The 22602-nt window shown below is 54.2% G+C and overlaps 1 protein-coding gene and 1 long non-coding RNA gene across 7 annotated transcripts in view; one reads left to right on the forward strand and one right to left on the reverse strand.

The window, feature by feature from the left end:
• Nucleotides 1-12369, reverse strand: part of Sema3f (semaphorin 3F) — a 28480-nt gene extending 16111 nt beyond the window's left edge. For 2 of the 6 annotated variants that reach the window (XM_031343331.1, XM_031343327.1), the window contains exons 1-2: nt 11801-12369; nt 7756-7916 (exon numbers count right to left, since the gene is read on the reverse strand). In XM_031343331.1, the coding sequence (XP_031199191.1) occupies nt 7756-7867 (112 nt within the window). In that variant the 5' untranslated portion in view covers nt 7868-7916; nt 11801-12369. Of the gene's footprint in view, nt 1-7755; nt 7917-8189; nt 8469-8580; nt 9173-10963; nt 11044-11800 lie in introns of those variants that run through there. The other 4 variants (XM_031343328.1, XM_031343326.1, XM_031343330.1 and 1 more) reach the window with 4 other exon arrangements.
• A 2549-nt stretch (nt 12370-14918) lies between these two features.
• Nucleotides 14919-20282, forward strand: LOC116072089. Its single transcript, XR_004111309.1, has 3 exons — nt 14919-15062; nt 16492-16698; nt 19933-20282. It is a non-coding gene; the product is annotated as an uncharacterized LOC116072089 (long non-coding RNA).
• The last annotated feature ends 2320 nt before the right edge of the window (nt 20283-22602 follow it).

Genomic DNA, 22602 nt, shown 5'->3' on the forward strand with positions numbered 1-22602 from the left:
TATATATGTACATATATATATGTGTGTGTGATATGTATATATATATGATATGTGTATATATATATACACACATACACACACATATATATATACATACATATATATATACATAATGTTATATTAGGTTATATATCTACATACATATATTAGCAGTGGCAGTGACATGCGTGGCAGAGCCCAGGCAATCCCCACCCAACACTCCTATGGACTCTAGGGAAGGGTCACCCTTCCCATCTTTCCCTCCTCCAAAGCTATGAGGGGCCCCAGGGGAAAGCCCAGGGGCTGGACTGGCCCCCTGGCTCCCAGCCTAATCCTCTTTTAATGAGCGGCCAGCCGGAAGGCCTCAGCCCCTGGCCACAGCTCTACAACCCTGAGAGCCCCAGCCAAGCTTAGGGGGCAGGGCATCCCAAAAGCCTTAGTATGTCCAACCCCAAGCTCAGCATATTTACCCCACCCATACCCAAAGTCAAGACTTCACCCACTGACCAGGTCAACTCTGGGCCATCAGCAACAGGGGTATCTATCTGCTGTGGCCTCTGTGGGCACTCAGGACATAAATCACTTGAGGCTGGGCAAGGGAAAGTCTCACTGCTGATCTCCTTTGACTTGGTGATAAGTTTCCAGTCCTCGGGGAGTAGACCATCCCAAACCTGACCAGGCACTGAGACTAAGAGCTAAGAGCCTTCCTAGGATTCTCAGGCACCGCCCCCCCACCAGGCAGGTGAGCCAGGTCGGTGCCAACAAAACCAATTACAACCCGCTCTCACCCAATTAGCAACTAATTATGGCCTCATAGTCCGTTCAACATAATTAACATGTAAATGACTCCGCGTGTTTATATTCAATAACCACTCTGATTGAATTTAATTTAAATGTCTGAACTGGGAACCCAGTTACCGTATTTCACCACCTACAGCTGCCACTTCCAGGAAACCTACTCCTGAGCCTCACTGTTCCAGGTCCCTAAACCCTCTGCACTTCTACCCCACAGGAGCAGGGAGGGTAGAAAGATAGGAGGAGTCCCCTGTGTGACCCTCCAGATGGGAAATCCTCTAGGACAAGGGGGCGCTTCTTAGGGGCTACTGTAAACATCCCAGCTGTTCGGTAAACATCAAGCCACCCAGATGGACTAAGGCTCCTCCACTCTCCCTTCCCATTTCAGGGGCCAGGGTTGGGGGCTGGGGCCAGCAGGCCCAGACGTGCTATTCCCACGGCCGTTCTGCCCCACTGCCCACCTGCTCCGCCCAGGAGAGGGCAGACAAGAGACCAGGAACCAGCTCATCCTGAATCCAGGAAGAGCCAGAGGGGAGGCACAGCAAGGTCAGGACATCCACTCAAAACACACACAAGCACAGAACCAGAGGGCCACACCGTGTCCTAAGGATGTCCAGTCATTGCTGACTCTTCTTCCATCCCAGCAGAAGAGGGCTCCCAGATGCCCCCACACCTCTGTCTTTCCCATGGCCCCATGATATCTGGACTGTTGGACAGAAGGCCCGGAGATCCTACCAGGACCCTGACCATGCACAGGTGCCGTGGGAAAGCACACATGGAGATGCCAAGTAGGCAGAAGCAAGGGCCCTGACTCGGCTTGAAGATGCAGCCTGGTTCGGAGATGCTGGGGGTGGGAGAAGGTGACCAGGGTAGGGTAACTAGGGCTAGGCAGTCACGGACTTTCAGAAATCCGTGCCTCAAGAAATGTGAGAGGAGTAGTAACAGGGACCGCTCTTCCATTTCTCAGGTAGAAAGAGTGAGTCAGTCTTCAGTCAGTTCCAAAGGCCCCAGGAACTCACCCCTCCTCCCACATTCCAGACCTGGCCCGGAAACCTCTCACTCCTTCCTTCTCCACCACCACCACCTCCTCCTCCTCCTCCCCCATGACTGCAAAAGACAACAAACTCTCCATGGCTCATTTACTGCTATAAATCACCCAGACAGACAGGCCAGGATGGGACAACAGACTGGTGGGTGTCAAGACCCTCCCCCCTCCCTAGGCCTAACCTTCATCTCTGCTGTCCTCAGATCCCCAGAGACTTGCAGCCCCTTCCCATCACCCTTACACGATGCCCCAGTCTCAGCTCCCACCCCTTCACATTCTTATGGGGAAACCGAGACAGAGAACAGAAGACAGGCAGGGATGCTCAGGGTCCGCCTTAGAAGTTGCGGTAGTGCTAGGTCAGGAAAGGGTTAAGAATCGCAGCAGTTCGGTTGCAGCCCACCTAGAGTGCCACCCACCCTAGTCTCTGACTGCTTCAGAAACCCAGATTCCCCAGACTCTAGCTGCCTGTTGTATACAATCCCTAAGACTTGGCCCATAGACGGAACCGAGGAAGTAGCACCAAGTCCCAAGAGAGAAGAAATTCTGTTCTTGGCTAGTTATGGAGACCTCAGAGAAAAGATGGGTCAGAGGAGAAAGTCTGGTGGCAAGGTGGCAGTTAGGAAAGGGGGACGGTGGGAAGAAAGGAGCTTCTAGAGCTGAGTTCTCCAGACTCCCAGAATTCCTGGTCCCTGGAGAGGCACTGATGCTGTGTCTGTCCCTGCCTATGTAGAGCCAGCCCTAGACAGCCGGTGCTGGCAAGCAGATCAGCGCGTACCCCAGTGAGCCTAGCAGAGCCCAACCCTAGACGGGTCCCCTGGATCCCAGACCAGTAGCCACTGCCCAGTCTCTGTTCTTTGCTAGGTCAGGACCATAAGTCAGGGTCTGGAGCCAGGAAGGCACCTATTCTCTCCTGGGGCTTGAGCAGCCTGGGTGAGAGCTACAGGCCTGCCAAGCTCAGGCACCCACGTGAGCTGGGCTTCGGATTCAGGCTGTAGCCTTCTGGCATCCGAGTCTCTGGCAAAGGCCCTCCTGCTATTTCTAAGAAAAATGCAGCAGGAATTCTTTCCTCTTCTCCAAGGGCTCCCTTGAGGCAGGGCTCAGATTCCCAGGATAGCACTGGGCCAGGCCGACAAACCTCCCCTCTGCCCGCTTTGAGCAGCCTGGGGCTGGCCACCCTAAGACAAGCTGCAAAAGCCAGAGCAGCACCCATTCCGTGGTGTCGGGGGTGGGTGTCACTGCAGATGCCCAGGTGCTCAAGCCAGGCTCAGCGAGCCAATGTCACTGGGAGGCCAGTGCCTCAGGACACCTGCTTCCCTCCAGTGTATCTGCCATGAAGTTCCCCCACCACTTATATTTAGGACCCTACTCCAAGCAACAGAACTAAAGGCCACAGGGTGCTACGTGGTATGAACCCCGCCTGGGCCCCAACTCTTTTCTCTCCATCTCTTTTTCCTCTGCTTGAAGCACCACCTCAGCCATGAAGCCAGCCCGCCTTCCATCCGCCCACGGTAGGAATTCTCTCCTATTGACCCCTCTATGCCAGCAGGTCCTTCCCAGCCACCATCTCCCTAACCAGAGGTCTGAATTCTGGAAAGGGGAAGAGTCCTTGGGCCATGGCCCATCACCCTTCACCTGTCAGCCTTCATCCTGGTCACTGCACTCTTCTTCTCTGCCGGGGACAGTATCCACATATTTAAATCCGCTCAACACCAGGATCAAGTCACCACTATTCCCAGGCCCCACATTCCAGAAGGCAGTGGGAACAGGCAAGTTCAAGGTTTATTGATAACCACGATGCAAACAAGGCAGCTCTCTGGATAAGCTGGCAGCATGGGCCTCTAATCCCAGCCACCCTAGAAGCTGAGGTAGGAGGATCTCAAATCCAGGGCCTGCCTGGCCTACTGTTGAGGCTGTTCTCAGGGTGCTATTACCATTCCCACCATTTATGAAGGGGAAACCAGGGCTCAGAGAGCCTAAGCCACTTCGTGGAATTCACACAGCCACCAGGGGTAGGTTTGGAGTTTGATCACATCCGAACTGTACGCTCTAAATGAAGGAGGCACTCGGGGCCCCTAGTAATCAGGGACCAGGAAGCCATGTTCTGAGCTCTCGCCTCTGGAGAACGGGAGGGGTGAGAGGAGTGTACACGCACACAGGTTAAGCAGCCAAGAACCTACTTTGGGGTTTGCTGCCTCCCAAGCCACAGGGTAAAAGATGCCTTTAGGGGCCCCGGGTGAGATCTGTATCTTGGCAGTTTCTCTTTAAATTCTTTACGATTACGAAGCCGTGAGGGCTGCCAGGGAACATGATTTACTCCTCGAGCATGCACCAGCTCCCCACTCAGTGCCAGCAGGGCGGGGTGGGCAGCATGCCAGAGCCTGAGACAAGGCCTGGGCTTCCGAAGGCCCGACCAGTGCGTCCCATCCGAAGCTTGGGAAGGAAGGGTCTGAGTGAAAAAGCCCAAGGCTCCCTCCTGGCCTGACTGCCTCAAGCTGGGCCTCCCGAAATCACACAAAGCCGGCCTCCATTTCCTTCAAAGCCAACTGTCGTCCTGGCTCAGCCTGGAACGTCCAGCACTCCTCAGTCTAAGAGCTCCAAACCTGCTGTAGCTGTCAAAGCCACCTGACCCCTGCCCAGTTTCCTGATGCCACCACGGCCTCAGCTCCTGGACCACTGCCTCCTTATTTCTCTACAATTAGAAGCTCCTCAAAGTTTGGAGACTCAGGGAACCCTTAGGGCCCAGGTCGATACTCCAGCTTCCCAGCCCCACCCTTACCTTCCCCCCCACCCCCCAGTTAAGCCTGGACCAAGGCCCTTTTTAAGGCTTGCTTCAAACCCTTACACCTTGGCCTGTATTCACCGCCCCCACGGGAAGCAGATGACTTGTAACAATCCCTGACCTCTAGCTTCCTCAACAAGCTATCCCAACAAGATACAGCAACCCAGTCCACTGATGATGCCACATGACTGGGCAGCCATCAGCCCACCCCTGCTGCCCCAGGTGCACCTGAGGTCAGAGCCCAGCTAGACCTCACAGAGGTTCTAGGGCCCTGTCTGGCCCTCACCTCGGCAGAGGCGTCCACTTTCGGTTCTGGTTCTGTTCTTTCTCTCCTGATCTCCTTTCACACAGCGACCACTTTGCTCCCTCTCCTGATTCCTACACCTCAGTTTCCCTAACAGCCAGCTGTGTCACTCACCACAAGGTCCCTCACTCCCATCAAACATTTCTCTGCCCTAAATCCTGGCCAAAGCCAATCCAGACAGCAGTGGCATGGGGGGTGGGGGTGGGGGGCTTCCTGACAAAAAGTAAACATTCCTTACACTGAACAAAGGCCCTGGCAGGGCCTGGCACCTCCCTGCTGCTGTGAGGGAGGTGGTGGCCAGGACTTAGCACGGCCCAGGGCAGAGAAGGGAAAGCTTTTCTATCCCAACTTGGCTTGTGATTCTGGGCAAAAGGGACTCCAGGCACCATCAGGAGAGGGGGTGTGGCTTACTGTCTAGGATCCCCAGCAGGCACCCAGAAGCAGGAGGAAAAGGCACATCTGGCGCCCTGGAAGTTGGTCCTACTTGGCTCCTTGTTTGTGTCTGGCATTCTCTGTGCTTCTAGTGGAAGCCCAGGAGATGGACCACAGAGACCTCTCCATCTGAATGAACCATTTGCTCTCATGCCCTCCTGGCTGTAGATCTGGGTGCCTGGGTGGGTTGCAGGCTGGAATCTGGTCTGACTCCTGTCTTTCATCTTCCCTGAGAAGTGTGGCCCCTCACACCAGCACCTCTGCCTAGGAGAGTTTAGCTAAAACCAGCACGAGGTGGCACCTTCCACTCTAACACCCAAGGCTGGCTTTTTCACCCAAACTTGGCTTCCGGCTGTTGTACTCATCTAAGCTGGGAGAAGAAAGAGAGTCCTGGAGCCCACAGTACCAGTACTTCTTCCTGAGAGCAACTCTCCATGAACCCCGTATGTGCACACTGGAAGGGGACACCCCCCACTTCTTTCCAGCTCTAAGTCAGGTGGGAGACCCCACCATCTCTAAGTCAGTCTCCACTCGCATCCCACAAACATTTTTCTCACTGACAGCCCTTCTTGTGGGCCAGGGGAAGTTAAAGGGGAGAAGGCACGCAGGGCCGGCCTGGGTTCTGCAGTAGGGTCACCTAATAAGAGTTTTCAGTTAGTCTCCTTATATGCCCTCCATCTTGTTTACTGCAGTGTTCCCGGGACTCAGCAGAGTACAGCACACAGTAGGTGGTCAAGCAACTGCTGAACTGAGCTCACATCTAAACATACTACTATGGCATAAGGTCAGGTGAGAACAGGGAGGTCACCCTGGCTGATGAACCTTCCTGAGCAAAGGTGCTAGGTTCCAGGATGGGGTGGCCCCAGGCATCCTCCAGCCCTGCCCTACCTAGGCCTGCACAGGCACAGCAAACAACACTGTAGGCCGGCTGCCAGGAAGCAGGGCTTTTAGTCACTGTGGGTGTCGGCTTCGGAGCTAATTGAGAGGGAATCGACCCAACCTGATGTGGGCGCCAGCAAGGCCAGAACACCAGGGTTCTATTTCTGGCCTCCTCTCTGCCTCCTGCCTGACCTTGGCCCTGCTCTTGCCTGAGCCTCAGTTTCTCTCTTTGGAAAACAGGAGCAAAGCCTTTGCCGCCTTGCCTCTACAGATCCACTAAGTTTAAAAGGAGCGCACAGAAGACCATCCTATGCTTCCTTGCTTTCTGGCATGAATGTTAATAAAAATAATATCCACACAGCAGGGTCCTGAGGTGTGGTGCTCAAGCCCCCTCCCTTCTCTTGTTGGGGGAGGAGACACTGAATGGCCCTAGGCAGAGAGGTGAGAGGGAAAAGCGGCCCCTTCAAGATTTATTAATCTGCTTTGAGGAATTCCACCAGGGAAGGGTGGAATAAATATCTCACCTTCCCAGGCCTGGGAAAGGAGGCCCTAAGAACCAGAACTGGTTAACAGGACTGGGAAAGTTAACCAGGTCATTCCCCCTCCTCCAATCAAGTTGTGGGGGTGGGGTGGGATGAGGCCAGGGGCCCTGCCAGGGGGCCATGGTGACATAGGGGCTGGGCTTCAGTCAAGCCTGAGGAAGTAAAGGTTACCCTAGCCTTTCACCCAATATGACTGCTGGGAAATCTGGCCAGCCTGGGTTGAACTGGCCACACCCAGGGCAGGAGGCTAGCCAATGTTGCTTCTAGCCAGAGGATGGCCAAGACAGAACTCTAAATCCCCTAACCCCAGCATAACCACTGTTCTTCATTACAGCAGTCCTACGATACATTCTAAACACACACACACACACACACACACACACACACACACACCCCTCTTGAGGAAGTATCTAGCAAATAAGCCACAGGTAGGTCCTGGATTCTCACCGTGTTCACCTGTCAGGTGTGCTAGACGCACAGGCAGTGGGCTATTAAAGTACTCACTGGGGGCCGAGGGTGCCAATGCCTTTCATAGTAGTAGATGCCCTCCCTAAGCCCACTAAGGCTTTTATCCCCCCCACAATCCTCCAGGCACAACACAGTGCCTTTCCTCCAGGACCTTGGAACACCCACTGCTCACAGGAACGCTCGCTCGCCCTGGTACCACATACCCAGCAGAATGTCCCTGCTCCTCCAGCTGGCTGACTCTATCTCATTGTCTGACCCTCCACCCTGGAAGCTCCCTGGGACACAGACAGGCCTGACACCAGCACTTCCCAGAGTCATCTCCCAGAGCTCAAAGAATCCAGTGCCCAGCTCAGGACCCTCTCCCGAGATGTCTGAGTCCTCGGATCCCAGCCTTTCCCAGCAAGGCCTGCCTCTCTCTTCATGCTTGCCCAGGAAACCCCAAGTGACTGCAGTCCGTTTTTGTGTGTTGACCGCTCCTCAGTGACCCGCAGAAGAAAGGATGGTTTGAGAGAGGAGCAAAGAAGTCCCTTACCTTTGAACGACAGTCGGACTCTAGGTGTGGCTGGAAGCTGGTCCTGGATGGGAGTAGCGGGCCAGGCCCCTGTCAGCAGGGAAACCCAGAGGATGATGCCAGTGACAAGCATTGTGGGAGGGGCCTGGGGCCCAGGAAGCAGGCTCCAGTTCTGTGGACACCTGGGAAGAGAGCAAGGTTAGAATGTGTGAGCCATCTCCCCATCTCCGTACGCAGCCTTTTATTTTGAGACAGGGTCTCCTCACTGTATAACCCTCTGGTCTTGAACTTACAACGATCCTCCAGCCTTTGCCTCCTAAGGGCTGAGACTAGGGGAGTGCAGCACCCCGCCTACCTTCCCTTGTACCTCAGTTTCCCTTCCTGAACAGAGTGTTGGAGTCTCCATGCTCACGACCCCTCAGCTCAGGACAAAGCTCATTCTTTCTTCTGCCTACCTTTGTCTGGGGAAGTGGCACCAACAAGTCTGAAGTCCACAGTAGTGGGCCACCAGGGAGCAGAACTGAGGCGGGTAGCTGGAGAGCCAAGCCTTACCCCCTTCTGTCCTGTCCCCTCAGTTCCCTGCTGGAACACAGGCAGATGGCAGAAACCCTATGCAGTTCACAGCAAGTTTCCACGCTTTGCCCACAACCTTCAGAGTGGCCGCTCTCTCCCATATCTAGATCTGCTTGAGCAAATGTTCCCCTCCCAGAGCAGGGAAGTCTGTACCTAATATTGGAGTGGAGGGTAATTATGGGAAGATGGGGAGCAAGAAAGAAACACACAGATGGCCCAAAGCAGGAGGGATGGCACCAGTCAAAAAAGAACAGACATAATAACAGGACTCACATTAACTGAAAAAGCAGGAAGCAGGAAACACTCGGGTTAGACAGGCAGAAGGACTTCCTCCATGAAAAAGTACCAGCTCGGGGGGGGTCAGAAAGGATGCTAGAATGGCCAGCAGATCTGTGATAGGGTGTACGCCAGATGCATTGCTCCCTTCAAAGTCACCCATATCCCTGGCAAGTCCAAATTTTAATACCGTGTTTTTCAAATATTGTCTCCCCAGGCAGGCTGGTTGTTGGGTAAACGCAGCCCAGCACCAGTTGTTGTAGCATATTGCTCCCTCCCGATACAAGTCTGCGCCAACCCCCAGCCCCCACCCAGAAAGCACTGGGGGTGAGGGCATTAAGAATTACTGCCTCGGCACTCCAGATCTGCCCTGCCTATCCCCTTTCCCGTGGGAAGCAATACGACAGACCCATTTCCAGGACACCAGGGTATGTGTATGTTAGGATGCGCCTCGTTACTGCCCCCCAGCCAGCCGGGATCGTGGGGCTGAGACAAGGCCTAAGTTCCACTACGGGACTCCTAGACTCCAGTGCCCTCCTCAGACCCAGCCCCCAGCCCCGGAGCCCAGCCTCTCCTGCCAAGGAAAACCACTTGGCGGTTCCTCAGACAGGAAGTGCAGCTTCGGCTGACTCCTCCAGCGGTGCTCTCCGAGGGCCTGGCACACCTCTCACTTCTCCAAGATCTCCCCATCCCAGATGCTCTCTCTCGGGGAGGCTGGCTGACTGGGGGAGGGGAGGAGCAGGCCTAGCCCCTCCCCCATCGGCTGGGGGCACAAAGCTAGTGCTGACAGAATTCAAGACAGGCTCCGGCACGGAGGCGGGAGGGGGAAAGGGCTAAGCACTTTCCATCACCCTAAGGGTGCACCGGGAGGCCCCCATGAACAGCCCTGTATACGCATCCACACATCCACACCTGCATGCCCACGCACGCCTTCACAAGCATGAGTTTGCTCAAGAACTTGACCTGCTAGTGGGGTGCGGCTCAAGGAAGCTAGAAGGGCAAGACGTAAGTCTGAGTCCCCGAGAGCTTTGATCAGGGGGCTCATGTCAACAGCCTCCTCCCCCTCCCCGGCGACTTCATTTTTTCCTCCGTATCCATTTTCACAGTGACATGGTCGGGGTCACCAAAGCCAGTGTTGGACTCACTCAAGGTGTCCAAGAAAGTAGGGGACCTTTCCCCATGAGGCTCCTACAGGGAGCTCCCACAATTCTCTGGCCCTTGAAGGAGTAAGTGGGGGGGGTGTGATGAAGTCTGCTAGGGCCTCAAGACCAAACCCAGGGCCCCACTTTGAGAACCTAGGGGTGGGGACAGAGGAAAAAGGATGAAGAGGAAAGGAGGGACAGAGAGGGGAGGGGGAGGGGGCTACAGTCCTTTCCCTTCAGCTAGCCCCTGGATACCTTCCATTCAGCCCCAGCCCCCTTAAAGCCCCCAAGTCAGAACAAGCTCGAGTAGGTGGACAGGGGAGGGACAGTCACCGCCACCTGGGAGCCCACCAGGAGAAAAACCGAAAAGGAGGAGAAGAAAGCTGGCGGGAGGGAACAAGGGAGGGAGGCAGCAGGCGGGAGGAGGAGAGAGGGAGGAGAGAGGGAGGGACGGAGGAGAGACGCCTGAACAAAGAAACGAGGAGCTGGGGCTGGCAAGGGGTGCAGGGAAGGGGCGGACGGAGGAAGGGGTCCAGAGGCACCTGGGGGCGGGACAGGGGGCCAGGTGGTCAGATTGTCCAGCCTGATCCAGACCTCCCAAGCTCATAGTGTGTGGGTCTATGTGCGTGTATGTGTGTGTCAGGGGGAGCCAGTCTTAGCAAAGGGAGGTTGTCTCCTCTAGCTGAGAACTGCCTGGATTGAAGGGAGGCAAGGCAGGAGAACAGGGCTGTGGAGGAACACGGAGGAAATTACTAACAGCACCCCACCAGCTCATCAGCTACCCCCCTCCCCAACACACACCCCAAGACTCCTTCCTGGATCCTCAGATTCCCCCTCCCCCAACACTTCACAGACCAGGAAGCAGATCTGCTGGGACCGAAACCCCCTTTTGTGGCCAGGGTTTCCCAGTCAAGGTCACCTGGGCCAGGCTCCATCCCCACCCCCAAGGTACGCAGAGTAGCGGGGGCTGAAGCTGGGCTTCTGGCCTCTCCAGCCCCCACCTTCCTACTTCCGGGCCTGGCTCCTTTGGAACTAAGGGGGAACAGTGAGGGTAGATACGACTGCATTCTTGCCTGGCCCAGACAAGATAGTCCACTGGGTCTAGGCACACCCCCTGAGCAGCTGGAGGAGCAGCCCCGGCTCCATCCCACCCCGGGGCCCAGTTTTCCCATATCTATAACTAGGGTAGCTGGTACTGGAGAAACAGAGTGAATTCAGGGGAACAGGAGTCCTTCTACCTGGCCCAGCTCCACGGTGGACACAGGGAGGCTTCAGTTTGTCCTCTCTCCAGATGTTAATGGACTGGTGACAAATGCACCTATTTCAAGAATGAGGAGTTATCGGTCCGGCTGGGATCCCCCAGCCTTAGTTCCAAAGGACTCTTCATCTTGACACGTTCCTTGCCTCACCTGCTCTAGACAACCCGCCAGCCCCCATGGTCCCTTGCCCACTTCACCTTTAGGGCCCGTGGCTCAAACTGGGGTTTGACTCCAGGTTCTTCCAACTTAGCAACACCTCACCCACACCGAGACCCCTGAACCCATGAAGGACCGAGATGCAGCTGGGGCCAGGAGATCGGCAAATGGCTGGAAGGAACGCTCATTTGGAAACAGATCCCCTTGTCTTGCTGTTCCGGGCGACCCTCCACGTGGGGGCTTCTAATTTAGACCTTCCTCTGGGGCTGACCTGGTCCTCAGACTAGAGACAGTGAGGCGGTGCAAACGCGCCGTTTGGGAAAGAGTGCTGCTGCAGGCGTCAGCAGAGGACTAAAACAGAAGGATCCGAACTCCCACTCAGCGAGGGTGAGGGTACTCACCCCAAACCTCGCGGGGGTGGAAAAAGTTAATTTCACACACCGGGGACCCCGCAGGCCACATCACCTAGTCACACATCTTTACAGCGCCCGGGAGCGGAGGGGCTCAGGACGCCGGGACAGGTATGAAGCACATCCTAGTCCTGTCGCCTGGTGCCCGCAGACAGTGTACCACGGTTCGCCAGACCTCGCGCACTTCTAAGGAGTTGCAGTGCCGCGGGGTCCTAGTGGGGTCGGGAGGTCGCGTTCCCTCCGTACTCACCTCGTCCACGGCGGGGCGGCGGGGCCTGGGCTCCCGGGCAGCGGTGGCCGCCGCAGCAGCAGAGAGGTTCGCTTCGGGCCGATCCGCTTTAGCTGCCCCCCGGGGCCACGGCCCTGTCCGCGCCCTCTTGTCTCTGAGCCTGAGCCGGGATCCGCACCGCGGACTCGGCTTCACTGGTTCCCCTGGCTTCGTGCACGTCAGCAGCCGAGGCCCCGGGCCCTAGCCCGGGCCATGGAAAGGCTCAGGGGCGCTCGGGGCCGCCTCCCCCGGGGCGGGCTGCGGGCGCCCCCTGGCCTGCGCGCCGAGGGTGCATTCCCCGGTGCGGGGCGCGGGCGGCGGCGCGCGCTAGGCTACGGAGCGCTGCGCTGGGCTCGGCCGGGTGGCGCTGCGCTTGCCTGGCTGCCTGACTAGGGCCCGGAGACCGAGCGGGGCTGCGCGGGTCCTCGAAGCGTACCCTGGCTCTACGCTGCGCTCGGGGCTCCCTGGACCGCTGCGGTTTGTTCCCTAGCTGCTCGGGTCTCGAGGCCGCTGGCGGGACGGGACGCTCGGAGCCGCGCGCGGAGCGCAGGCAATTGGCCGCCCGTGGGCGACATTTGCATAGCACGGCCCCGCCCCGCCGGGCCCGCCCGGCCCCACCCCCGGGGCGGGACCCTCCCGGCCACCGCCCCGCCCCCGCTCCACCTGTCCGCGGGCAGGGCTCAGGGTTCCCAGGCGGTGGGCGACCCGCGCCAGGGGAGACTGCTCTGCGCCCTGCACCCCCGCCCTGGCATCGCGGGCGGCACCCCCGCCCCGCCCTGGCTTTGTCTCTCCGTGGATACACGGCGCACATCGCGCCTGGTGTTTACCCGGGCATTCAACTCCCTGGTGAGAAGGGCTGGAGCGCAGGGGAGCAACCAGCGAGCACTCACCTGCGCGCCCCCTTTCGCGTTCCTCCTTTCTACTTGCTGCCAGCCACGGCCCCGCGGCGAAGGACTTGGGACGGCCCAGGCCTCTCAGCAGGTGGCGGTGCAGCCCTTGGGACGGTTGGCACTTCTGGACCTTCCGACAGATGGCTACCTCCAGAGTAGGTCAAGTCGGTACAGCCCAGCCACTAGCCCTGTCCAGCTACCCAAATGCTCCAAGTGACCACCTCAAACACCAGTAAGTCTCATTTCAAGCCAGCGGCCCGTACAGACTTTCCCCTTACAGTGCCCTATTCCAGAGAACCCAGATGACATGAGGGAGACTCGAGGCCTCCCCGCTATGAAAGGGACACTTGCTTTCAAATCTCCTCAACAATTGAGCAAGAGCCTCCCCTGACCCCAGGAAGGGTCCCTCTGAGCAGCCCATCCCCCAAGGTCATGGCCTCATCAGCCAGAACCACTTCTCAGCCCTTCCCCACACACTCTTGCTGTGGTCCCAGGAGGCTTTGGCCCTCTTTGTCCTTTGCTTCCTCCCCGTCAGTCCTCCATCTCCTATTCCTGCCTCCTCCTCTCTCCTTCTCTTCTGTCTCCCTCCTTTCTTCCCATTTCATTCTCTCTGCCTTCCACTCTCTTCCCACGTTGGCCTCCATTTGTCCACCTCCTCTTCGTCTTCCTCCTCCTCCCGAAATCTCCCCATGTCTCCTTTTCCGTTTCTCTTTTCTTCTTCCCCCATCCTCTCCTTCTCCTGACTACACTCCCAGGAGAGCCACTCTTCCTCTGACCCACCGACTGGCTGACTGTGAGTTTCAGGTGAGTATGAGAGGGCTATTGGGAATACTGCTGAGGGTCACATGACTCACGAGTAGGGTACTGCCTTTGCTTCCAAGAGGGGCTGGGTGTCTATGGTGAGGAAACATCTACTGGCTGCTGATGGTGACTGTAGTGAGGGACAGCACCCGATCTCTCCCTAATGTCATGCTTCATTCAAAACACTAACAAGAGGCTAGCTAAGCTGGCATCTGTCTTTAGCTTTTAATCTAGACACTTCTCTGAGTTCCAAGCTGGTTTCCTCTACATGGCAAATTCCAGACCAGACTATACAGTAAAATCCTGCTCAGACAAACAAAACATGTGCACACACTGACAGGGCTAAGGGTGTTGCTCAGAGGTAAAGCCCTTGTATTCAGTCTGTAGCCCAGAACCAAGTAAACCATTGCTAATCGCCTCTCTCATCCTCACCAGGACCATCTTTGTGGTCACTGTCACCATCACAGCACCACCACCAACCACCACCGAGGGCAGCTTAGGCCTACCCTGACTCCCCACTGTGCTTACATGGCTATCCCAGGGGCTGGGAAGACAGTGGTTCTGTGGTTAAGAAAGAGCACTACTGCTCTTCCAGAGGTCCTGAGTTCAATTCCCAGCCACTACAGCCATCTATAATGAGATCTGATGCCCTCATCTGTCATGTAGGCATACATGCAGATGGAGCAGAGCACTCGTACACATAAAATACATAAATGGTTATTGCAATTGCTAAGACTTCTAGGACCACCTCTACCATTCTTCCACAGCCCCCATCCATCTCCTTGAAACTCTTCTGTCACCAGTAGCAGCAGCAGCAGCAGCAGCAGCAGCAGCAGCAGCAGCAGGGTTCCGAAGGCAGAGTTGTAAGGGTGGGTGTGGCAGAGCTCTAAGCTCTGGGCTGGAAAGGACTGGTCTCAGCTAACCTGTTTGTGTGAAGAACCGCTCAGACACAGAACAGTTTATCACACAAAGGCCTCGGGTGATGGAATGATGGGAAGGGGGCCAGGAACAAGAATCGAACCTATGTGCAAAGTGGAAGACCAGGTCCCCTCTAAATGGGTCAAGAGGGATGAATACAAAACATTTTTTAAAGATGATTTATTTTATGTATATGTGTACACCATTGCTCTCTTCAGACACACCAGAGGAGGGCATCAGACCCCATTACAGATGGTTGTGAGCCACCATGTGGTTGCTGGGAATTGAACTCAGGACCTCTGGAAGAGCAGTCGGTGCTCTTAACCCCTGAACCATCTCTCTAGCTCCCCCCACCCAAAAAAAATTAAAATTGAGTATTGATAAGCATGGTGGACCACATCTACAATCCCAGCAGTTAGGAAGTAGAGGCAGGATAATTTGCAATTTGTGGTCATCCTCAGGTACATAGCAAGTTGAAGGCTAACCTGAGCTACATGAGACTCTTTCAAAAATCCTAAAGGAAAAGGAGGAAGAGGAAGAGGAAGAGGAAGAGGAGAAAACAAAAGGCTCCCAATACCCAAGCACTAAGCTGGTCACAGAACACACGCCTGTCCTATAATCCTTCAGAATCTGAGGTAGGGGCTGCAGAGTGAAATACTGTCTACAGAAAATAAATACCAGGGGATGTGTGGGTCGGGATGTGGCATATGCCTTTAATCCCAGCACACCGGAAGCCTAGGCTGGCAGATCTCTGTGAGGTAGTCTCATGTATCTCAGGCTAGCCTCAAACTTACTAGTAGCCTAGGATGACTCAAAAGGAACCTCCTTTTACCTTCACCTCCACAGTCAGGAAGATTGCAGTCCTGTATCAGCATGTGGTACTGAGGGTCAGACACAACACGCAGGGGTTTATGCCTGCCTGTTCAGTCTGTCAACCAAGCTACATTCCCAGCCTATAATACAGTACTATCTGAAGAAACAGAACATAGTTTTCTGCAATTTTGTCTTCAATTTTAGAGAATCAAAGAACCTTTAAAACCAACCCTGGCTTAATTCCAGCACTTGGGAAGCAGAGGCGGGCAGATTTATGTAAATTTGGGGCCAGCCTAGTCTACATACAGGCAGGGCTACATCGTGAGATTCTATCTCAAAAAAAAAAAACAAAAACAAAAACAAACAAACAAATGAAAAGCAAGTACAAATTGGGAGGACTCCTAAGCAAGAATCCTAGCTACTTACTCTAGGCATTCTTCAGTCTTTTGAAGGAAATGGCCCCATTGTCCCCACCACAGAATGGAGGAGGAGACTGAGAGAAGTGGGCAAGACATGTGACCTCCACACTGAAGAGAACAGGCATCTTCAGGAGCTTAAAGCTCCAGGACAGGAGGCCAGGCTCCGGTGCCTGCAGGAAACCAATGGCATGCAACAGACAGGTGCTCTGGGGTTGGCAGGGTGCTGGAGCCCCAAGCCTCACTTATGGAGTTCAATATTTTGATTGAATTGAATCATTATTGATTGACTCCTGAGAGGAAGCCTGAGTAGCACTAGATCCATTCACAAGATAACATGATCCAAGAGGCTCAGACAGAGCTGAGAGAGCTGACGACGTCCTACCTAGCTCAACGGACTGGCCGTCTTCACCTTAAACATCCTGACACCCAGAGTCTTCTTGTCACCACCCCCCCACACACACCCATAGCTGTTCTCATGTTCCCTCTGAGAGGATGACCCAGGGGTAAACAAAAAGTCCTCTGGGAGATCTTCAGCTCCTGGTATGACATGCATCTTGTCTGTGAGACCCTCAGCTCCAGGCATGACATGCATCTCCTGTAGTTCCCACTCCACTCACATGACAGGGTCAAGGGAGGGCATTTGTGACTTGGCTTCCTGCACCCTTCTAAGGGTACCAGATGGGCAGGAACTGGCTTAATCCCCACCTTCGGTGATGAGGCTCCCTAAAAGCAAGAGAAAAGCTCCTTCCTCAGATCCTCCAGCCCTTCAACCTGGCCCAAACCGTTTTCTTGGCAGCTTTTGTATCTGCTTCTCTTTCTCTGGCTCTTCCAGGCCGTTCTGTGGGAACTGCATTGCAGCCTCTTGGCCTCCCGCTGCCTATACATCCTCTATCTGGCTGCCAGGCCTACCACAGGCTAGAGACGGAAGCCTGAAGATGCATTGCCTCAGCTAACCTGAGAGGGACCCTGTCCTTAGCCCTCTGCATATGAAGGCTGGAATCGGAAGACCTCAGAGACCTGCCACGCCCCTTGGACGAAGGTGGGGACTATGCTCCCTCCCTTGCACCAGTCCCCAGGGAACCTGTTTCCCGGGCCTAGCAGGCAGAGCAGGCCCTGGCCCGCCCAGCATTGCTGGCTCAGATTTCCCTACTTTCTGGTTTTCTCATCTCCCCTGCCCCAGGCGCCACTGCCTGCTCTCTCGCCCAGCCCCCCACCCCCGGAACTGGAACCAGTGAGGGGGAGAATTGGGAAGGGGCCTGAGAAGGGGAGTGGGGCAGCCGGTTGGACAGCACCAGGATGGGGAGGCAGTGAGGAGTCACCCCTGGCCCAGGGCCAGGATGAGGTTTGGTTCAACCTCCTGCCCAGCCTGCCCCAAGGCTGGCTAGGAGCCGATCAAAAAGATAGAATGACCCACCTCCCTGGCTGTTCACCAGCCTTTCTGCCCCTGTTCCGTGCACTAGGAATGTTCTTCCCAGACGTGAATGCCAGTTGGAATCCTGCACTTCCTCCAGGACTGATCCTGGGTCATCTCTTTCACTCATTAACAAGGGACTCAGGTTCCCTCCTCAAGGTTGCTCAACTCCTCTTATGCTACTTTTGGACTTCTCAGGACTCTCATTTTGGAGCCTTCCCACATGTGGTTCCTTTGCATCTAGAATGTCTTTCCAGTTTCCTTCTAGATCCTTCAGGTCTCTGGGCAGAGGCCCATCACCCAGACAGCCAGTTCGTGTGATGGCTGAGTTGGAGCTTCCTGGGGCCATCCAAATACTAGGAAGTCCTAAACTCTGCACATTCTTTAGACCAGAGAACTATCAGCAACGGCTGCCCATGTGAGTTCAGTGTGAATAATACAGAGACAGACACATAGGACTAAGATCCTTGCTTGTTATCCTTTCATTCTGTGTGTGTTAGAGCATGTGCATGTGTGTGTGTGTGTGTGTGTGTGTGTGTGTGTGTGTGTGTCTGTGTATGTTGGTAAGTGGAGCTAAGAGGACCTAAGTTCACTGGCTTTGAAGTGACCCATGACTGAGGGCCAGCCTGAGCATATCCTGTTTAGACAAGGGACATTTAGCCTTCCTGCAACCCATCAGGCCTCACCAGCCTTCATGGGGAGCCAAGAGTCAGGCCTAGAATGCCATCCCTACCCTGCTCTACAGAGCCACACCCCCAGCAAGAATTGGGGTGCAAACTCAGTGTTCTTCTGCTTCCATGGCATAGACATCTCCTCTGAGAACCTGGTCAAAGATGATCGACAGAAAGCAAAGCAATGAACCTGCTGAGGACCCCTGCCACACTCTTAATCCTGGCCTTGCCTGCTCTGTGGGCAGTTCCTCCCTCTAGCAGCTCAGGCCCAAAGCCTAAGCTAGCCTGGATGCTCACAATAGCAAGTACTTTCAGCTCCATCTTTAAAGTGTACAAAGTGCTAGGTGAGCACAGGTTACCTCTCTGACCACCAGGTGAGCACAGGTTACCTCTGACCACCGGCTTGCTTAGAAGCCACAGCCACCACCTCCGCTTCACCTTGGTACCTGACTCTGTGAAGGCCTCCTCCCTTATTCCCCCTGCTCCAGTTCCTTCTTCCTACAACTCTGGCAAGATTTCAGGGTAAGGTGGGTGCAAGGTCACATCTGTCTGCTTACCTAAAGGTCTCCGTGGCTCCTACTTTGTTGACAGTCAAAATCCAAGTTGGGCATAGTAGCACACATGTATAATCCTAGACTCAGCCAGCCCTGGCCACCTTAGGGAGACCCTGTTTCAAAAAAGAAAAGGAGGGGGAAAGAGAGAAAGGGAGGGAGGGAGAAAAAGACAGAGAGAGAGAGAGAAAGAGAGAGAGAGAGATCCAGAGATCCCCAGGTCCCACATGATGGAAGCAAAGGCCTGTCTCCTTCTGGCTGTCCTTGGAAGAGGAGGTAGGAAAGCTGTTTTAAGAACAAGTTCCTGGCCAGGTGGTGGTGGTGCAGGCCTTTAATCCCAGCACTTGGGAGGCAGAGGCAGGCGGATTTGTGAGTTCGAGGCCAAGCCTGGTCTACAGAGTGAGTTCCAGGACAGCCAGGGCTACACAGAGAAACTCTGTCTCGAAAAACCAAAAACAAACAAGATGGTTGTGTCTCTCTGTCTCAGCCTGTCCCTACCTCTCTGACTCTTGTCCTTCCACACCTGGGCACCTCCCAGCCTTGGGCCTCCGTAGCACATTCTTCCTGCAGACACCTGCATGCACTCACCCTTCCTGACTTGCACCCAGCGCCTGCCTCCTCAGCGTTCCGCTCTGACCATGATGCTCCCAGCAGTCTTCTTTTCCCCCTGCCCTCCTCCCTCCCAACATCCCTGTTTTTGGTTTTTTTGAGACAGGGTTTCTCTGCGTAGTCCTGGCTACCCTGGAATTCACTCTGTAGACCAGGTTGGCCTCGAACTCAGAAATCTGCCTGCCTCTGCCTCCCAAGTGCTGGGATTAAAGGCGTGCACTACTGCCTGGAAACATCCCTGTTTTCATGGTCAGTGGTTAGTCCACCCCAAGAGGGCAGGCAGGTCCTTTTGTAAGTTGCTTCTCCAGATAGTGAGTGAAAGACCCAGGGTGCTCTGGTTTTTTGACCATGGGCAGGGAGCTGCTTTCCCCACCTCCACCTCGGGGCCTCTGCTTGCAGTGGGGCTGGGGCTGGGCAAAGATGGGTACTTGTTCAATGCTTCTCCCATAAGAACTGGCCTCAGGAGAAACACTCATGCAGCAGCAAGGACTCGAGGTGGATTCTGCTCCATCTCTACAAAACAGAGAAGCAAAGTCCTAGCAGAGACTGTGAGCTTTCTAGGGACAGACACAGTGGCAAAGGTGGACCTCAGGGCTAGGAGAGACCCCAGCGGCTCACTGACAACGCAGACCATGGCAGCCTCTGGTCTTGTGAGGTTTCTGGCTACCTCCCAGGACCGCATCTGCTCTGCACACTCCCTCCATGTGTCTGTGTGGCCCCGTCCTGGGGGAGGGGGGCCCAAAGAGGGTTCTGCAGCCAGGCTTGCAAGCTGGAATCTGGACTTACTTAGTTCCAAATGACTGGGGAATGTCCCTTCCGTGACAGTGGTGGTGGCGTGCCCCCCCCTCCAGTCCCTCTCTCCCAGCAGGGGAGTGGGGCCCAGATGAAGGCAGCCCCCCCCTTAGGAGGGGGAAGGGCTAATGCACAGACACTGGGCACCAGGCCATCAGACCTTCCTCCCAAGGCCTGGCTACAGGTCATCCTAAAAGAGGGATTGCAGTTTAAGGTCACTGTCCCTTCTCTCCCTCTAGAGAGCTGAGCCTACAGCATCCCAGTTAGATCCCTGGACTCCTTGATCAAGGAATCTGAGAGGCTTCAGCCAGCAAGGACTCTGAGGTATGGCAGCAATGGGATGGGCCAACCAGGAATGCTACTTCTAGAAAACGCTCCCCTTTACCCAGTGTAGCCATAACGCTTTGGAGGATGGCGGGGTACCAGGTCCAATGCCAGGCATGTGTGCAGGTTGCTAACTTAACCCTGGCCTCACTCTGTCCAGAAAGCTGACTCTCCATGCTCTATGTAGTCGCCAAGCCAAGTGGATACTTTTCTGTCTAGGCAGGGCTTGATGTTCAAGCCTGATTGGGCTGAGTGGAGACCTGCACCATTTGTGGTCTCCAACCGTTCATCCAAGGGTGGAGGGGAGGAGCCTCCATTGTATTATTGGAGATCTATGGAGTCCTAGGGCCAGGCCTTGAACTCACTTTCAAGGGCTGTACATCATTAAACATCCACTGAACGGCGATCTTGAGGAAGAAGAACCTGTCTGATTTTGTGTGTGGATTCCAGACCTGGAGCCAACTCAAGGTTGGACCTTGAATATTGGGGTCCAACCTCTAAAAGAGAAAAGACCACGACTTCCTTGAGAGTGATGGGGTATGACATATTTTTATTTTGATTTAATTGAACTTGCTTATTTATGTGCTGTCACATGGGTTGGCCTCCAGCTCTCTATGCAGATGAGGATGACATGGAACTGTGAGCTCCCCACCTTCACCTCCCCAATGCTAGGGTTACAGGTATGTGACTACCAAGCCTGATATTATGTGGTACTTGGGATCAAATCCCAGGGCTTCATACATGCTAATAAGTAATCTATCAACTAAGCTACACCCCTATCCCTGACTCAGATTTTAAAGTATTTTTCCCTGGCTAATGTGGACCTAGAACATTGGAGCTTCTCAGAGGATTGGCCCCAAATTTGCCTGGAACACTGGGATGTTGTTAGATATTTTTGTTCTACAGAGAAAATCAGGAATCACTCTGTTTTCTTCTAAATTCTAACCCAATGGTTCTGACCTGGATTTTGAGCTGGAGATACATGCTACCTGCCTGGCCCTTCTATCCTTGGACACACGGCCAGCTTGGGAGCCGTTCATGCCCTCCTCTCCTTCAAGAGTGATTTAGACCTTAATCTGAGGACAAGTTTGTACAGAGCCTTAGCTTGATGTCAGAGGAGCATGGAGCAGGGAGAAGCCTAGATGGAGGGATAAGAACTGGGGTGGAGATGGGGGTAGGGAGGGGCGTGATTTAGTTGAGACAGCAGAACAGATCTCAAGCCCTCCTGGCTTGAGAACCCTCAGAAGAGCTTACACGTGCAGGTGTTGTTCCTGCCATCCAGTGGAACATACTCATGCCTCCTTAACCTCCCTACTGGGTACTACAGCCGCAATGGTCACAGCTCACAGCAAGGAGGCTCTCTGGGGCTTAAGAAGCACTCTTAATCAGCCTGGTCCTGGGCAGCTTACTGTTCAGTGCACAAGTAGAGGGACATGACTACCCAGGAAGGAATCTCTGCACATCACTGATGGTTCCTCAAAGTCCCTAAAGAGAAACTGAGACCTGCAGGGTGACCATAGGTACCTATGTGTTGTCTTTCTTCTTTTTCTAAAAATGTGTGTATACGTGTGTGTATACGTGTGTGTATATGTGTATATGTGTGTATGTGTATATGCATGTGCGTATGTGTGTATATGTGTATGTGTGTATATGTATGTATGTGTGTATATGCATGTGTGTATGTGTGTATGTATGTGTGTATATGCGTGTGTATATATGTGTATATGTGTATGTATGTGTATATGCATGTGCGTATGTGTGTATATGTATGTGTGTGTATATGCGTGTGTGTATGTGTGTATATGTATGTGTGTATGTGGGTGTATATGTGTGTGTGTATGTGTGTATGTGTGTGTGCGTATATGTGTGTGTGTGTGTGTTCACATGGGCAGGGGCTAGAGAGATGGCCCAGCAGTAAAGAAGACGAGTCCAGTTCCCAGAACCTACATGGAGCCATACATGATTCCAGTTCTAGAGAATCTGATGCCCTCTTCTGATCTCTATAAGCACTATATATATATATATACATATATACATATGTATACTTATAGTGCACATACATATGGGTAAAGCACCACATGCATAGACTAAAAGAAAGGGACACGCGTGTGTAGGCAGATGTGTGTACATGTGATGGCTGAGGCTTGCATTTTACTCTCTAAGGCTGGGTCTCTCAGGTAAACCAGACCTTGCAGTTATGCCTAGCTTTAAGGAGATTCTAAACTTATAGGTGGGCCACCTCACTCAACCAGCGCTTATGTGGGTTCTCAGGATCTGAATCCAGGGCCTCCTGGTCATGCACTAAGCACTTCCACCAATGAGCCATCTCCCCAAACTTTCTTGTCCCAAAAAGAAAGTTGATTTGGGATTCTTTTTCAATTTTTTTAAAAACTTATATGCATGTGTTTATATGTGTTCATGTGTATGTGTGCATGTTAGAGCTCTCGGAAGGCAGAAGAGGGTGTTGAACCTCTGGGAACTAGAGTTACAGGTAGTTGTGAGCTGCCTGCTGTGGGTTCTTAGAGAGATCAGCAAGTGCTCTTATCCACTGAGCCAACTCTGCAGTCCTTACTACAGGGTTCTGA

Source organism: Mastomys coucha, unplaced genomic scaffold (assembly GCF_008632895.1).
Source record: "Mastomys coucha isolate ucsf_1 unplaced genomic scaffold, UCSF_Mcou_1 pScaffold23, whole genome shotgun sequence".
NCBI classification, from domain to species: Eukaryota; Metazoa; Chordata; class Mammalia; order Rodentia; family Muridae; genus Mastomys; species Mastomys coucha.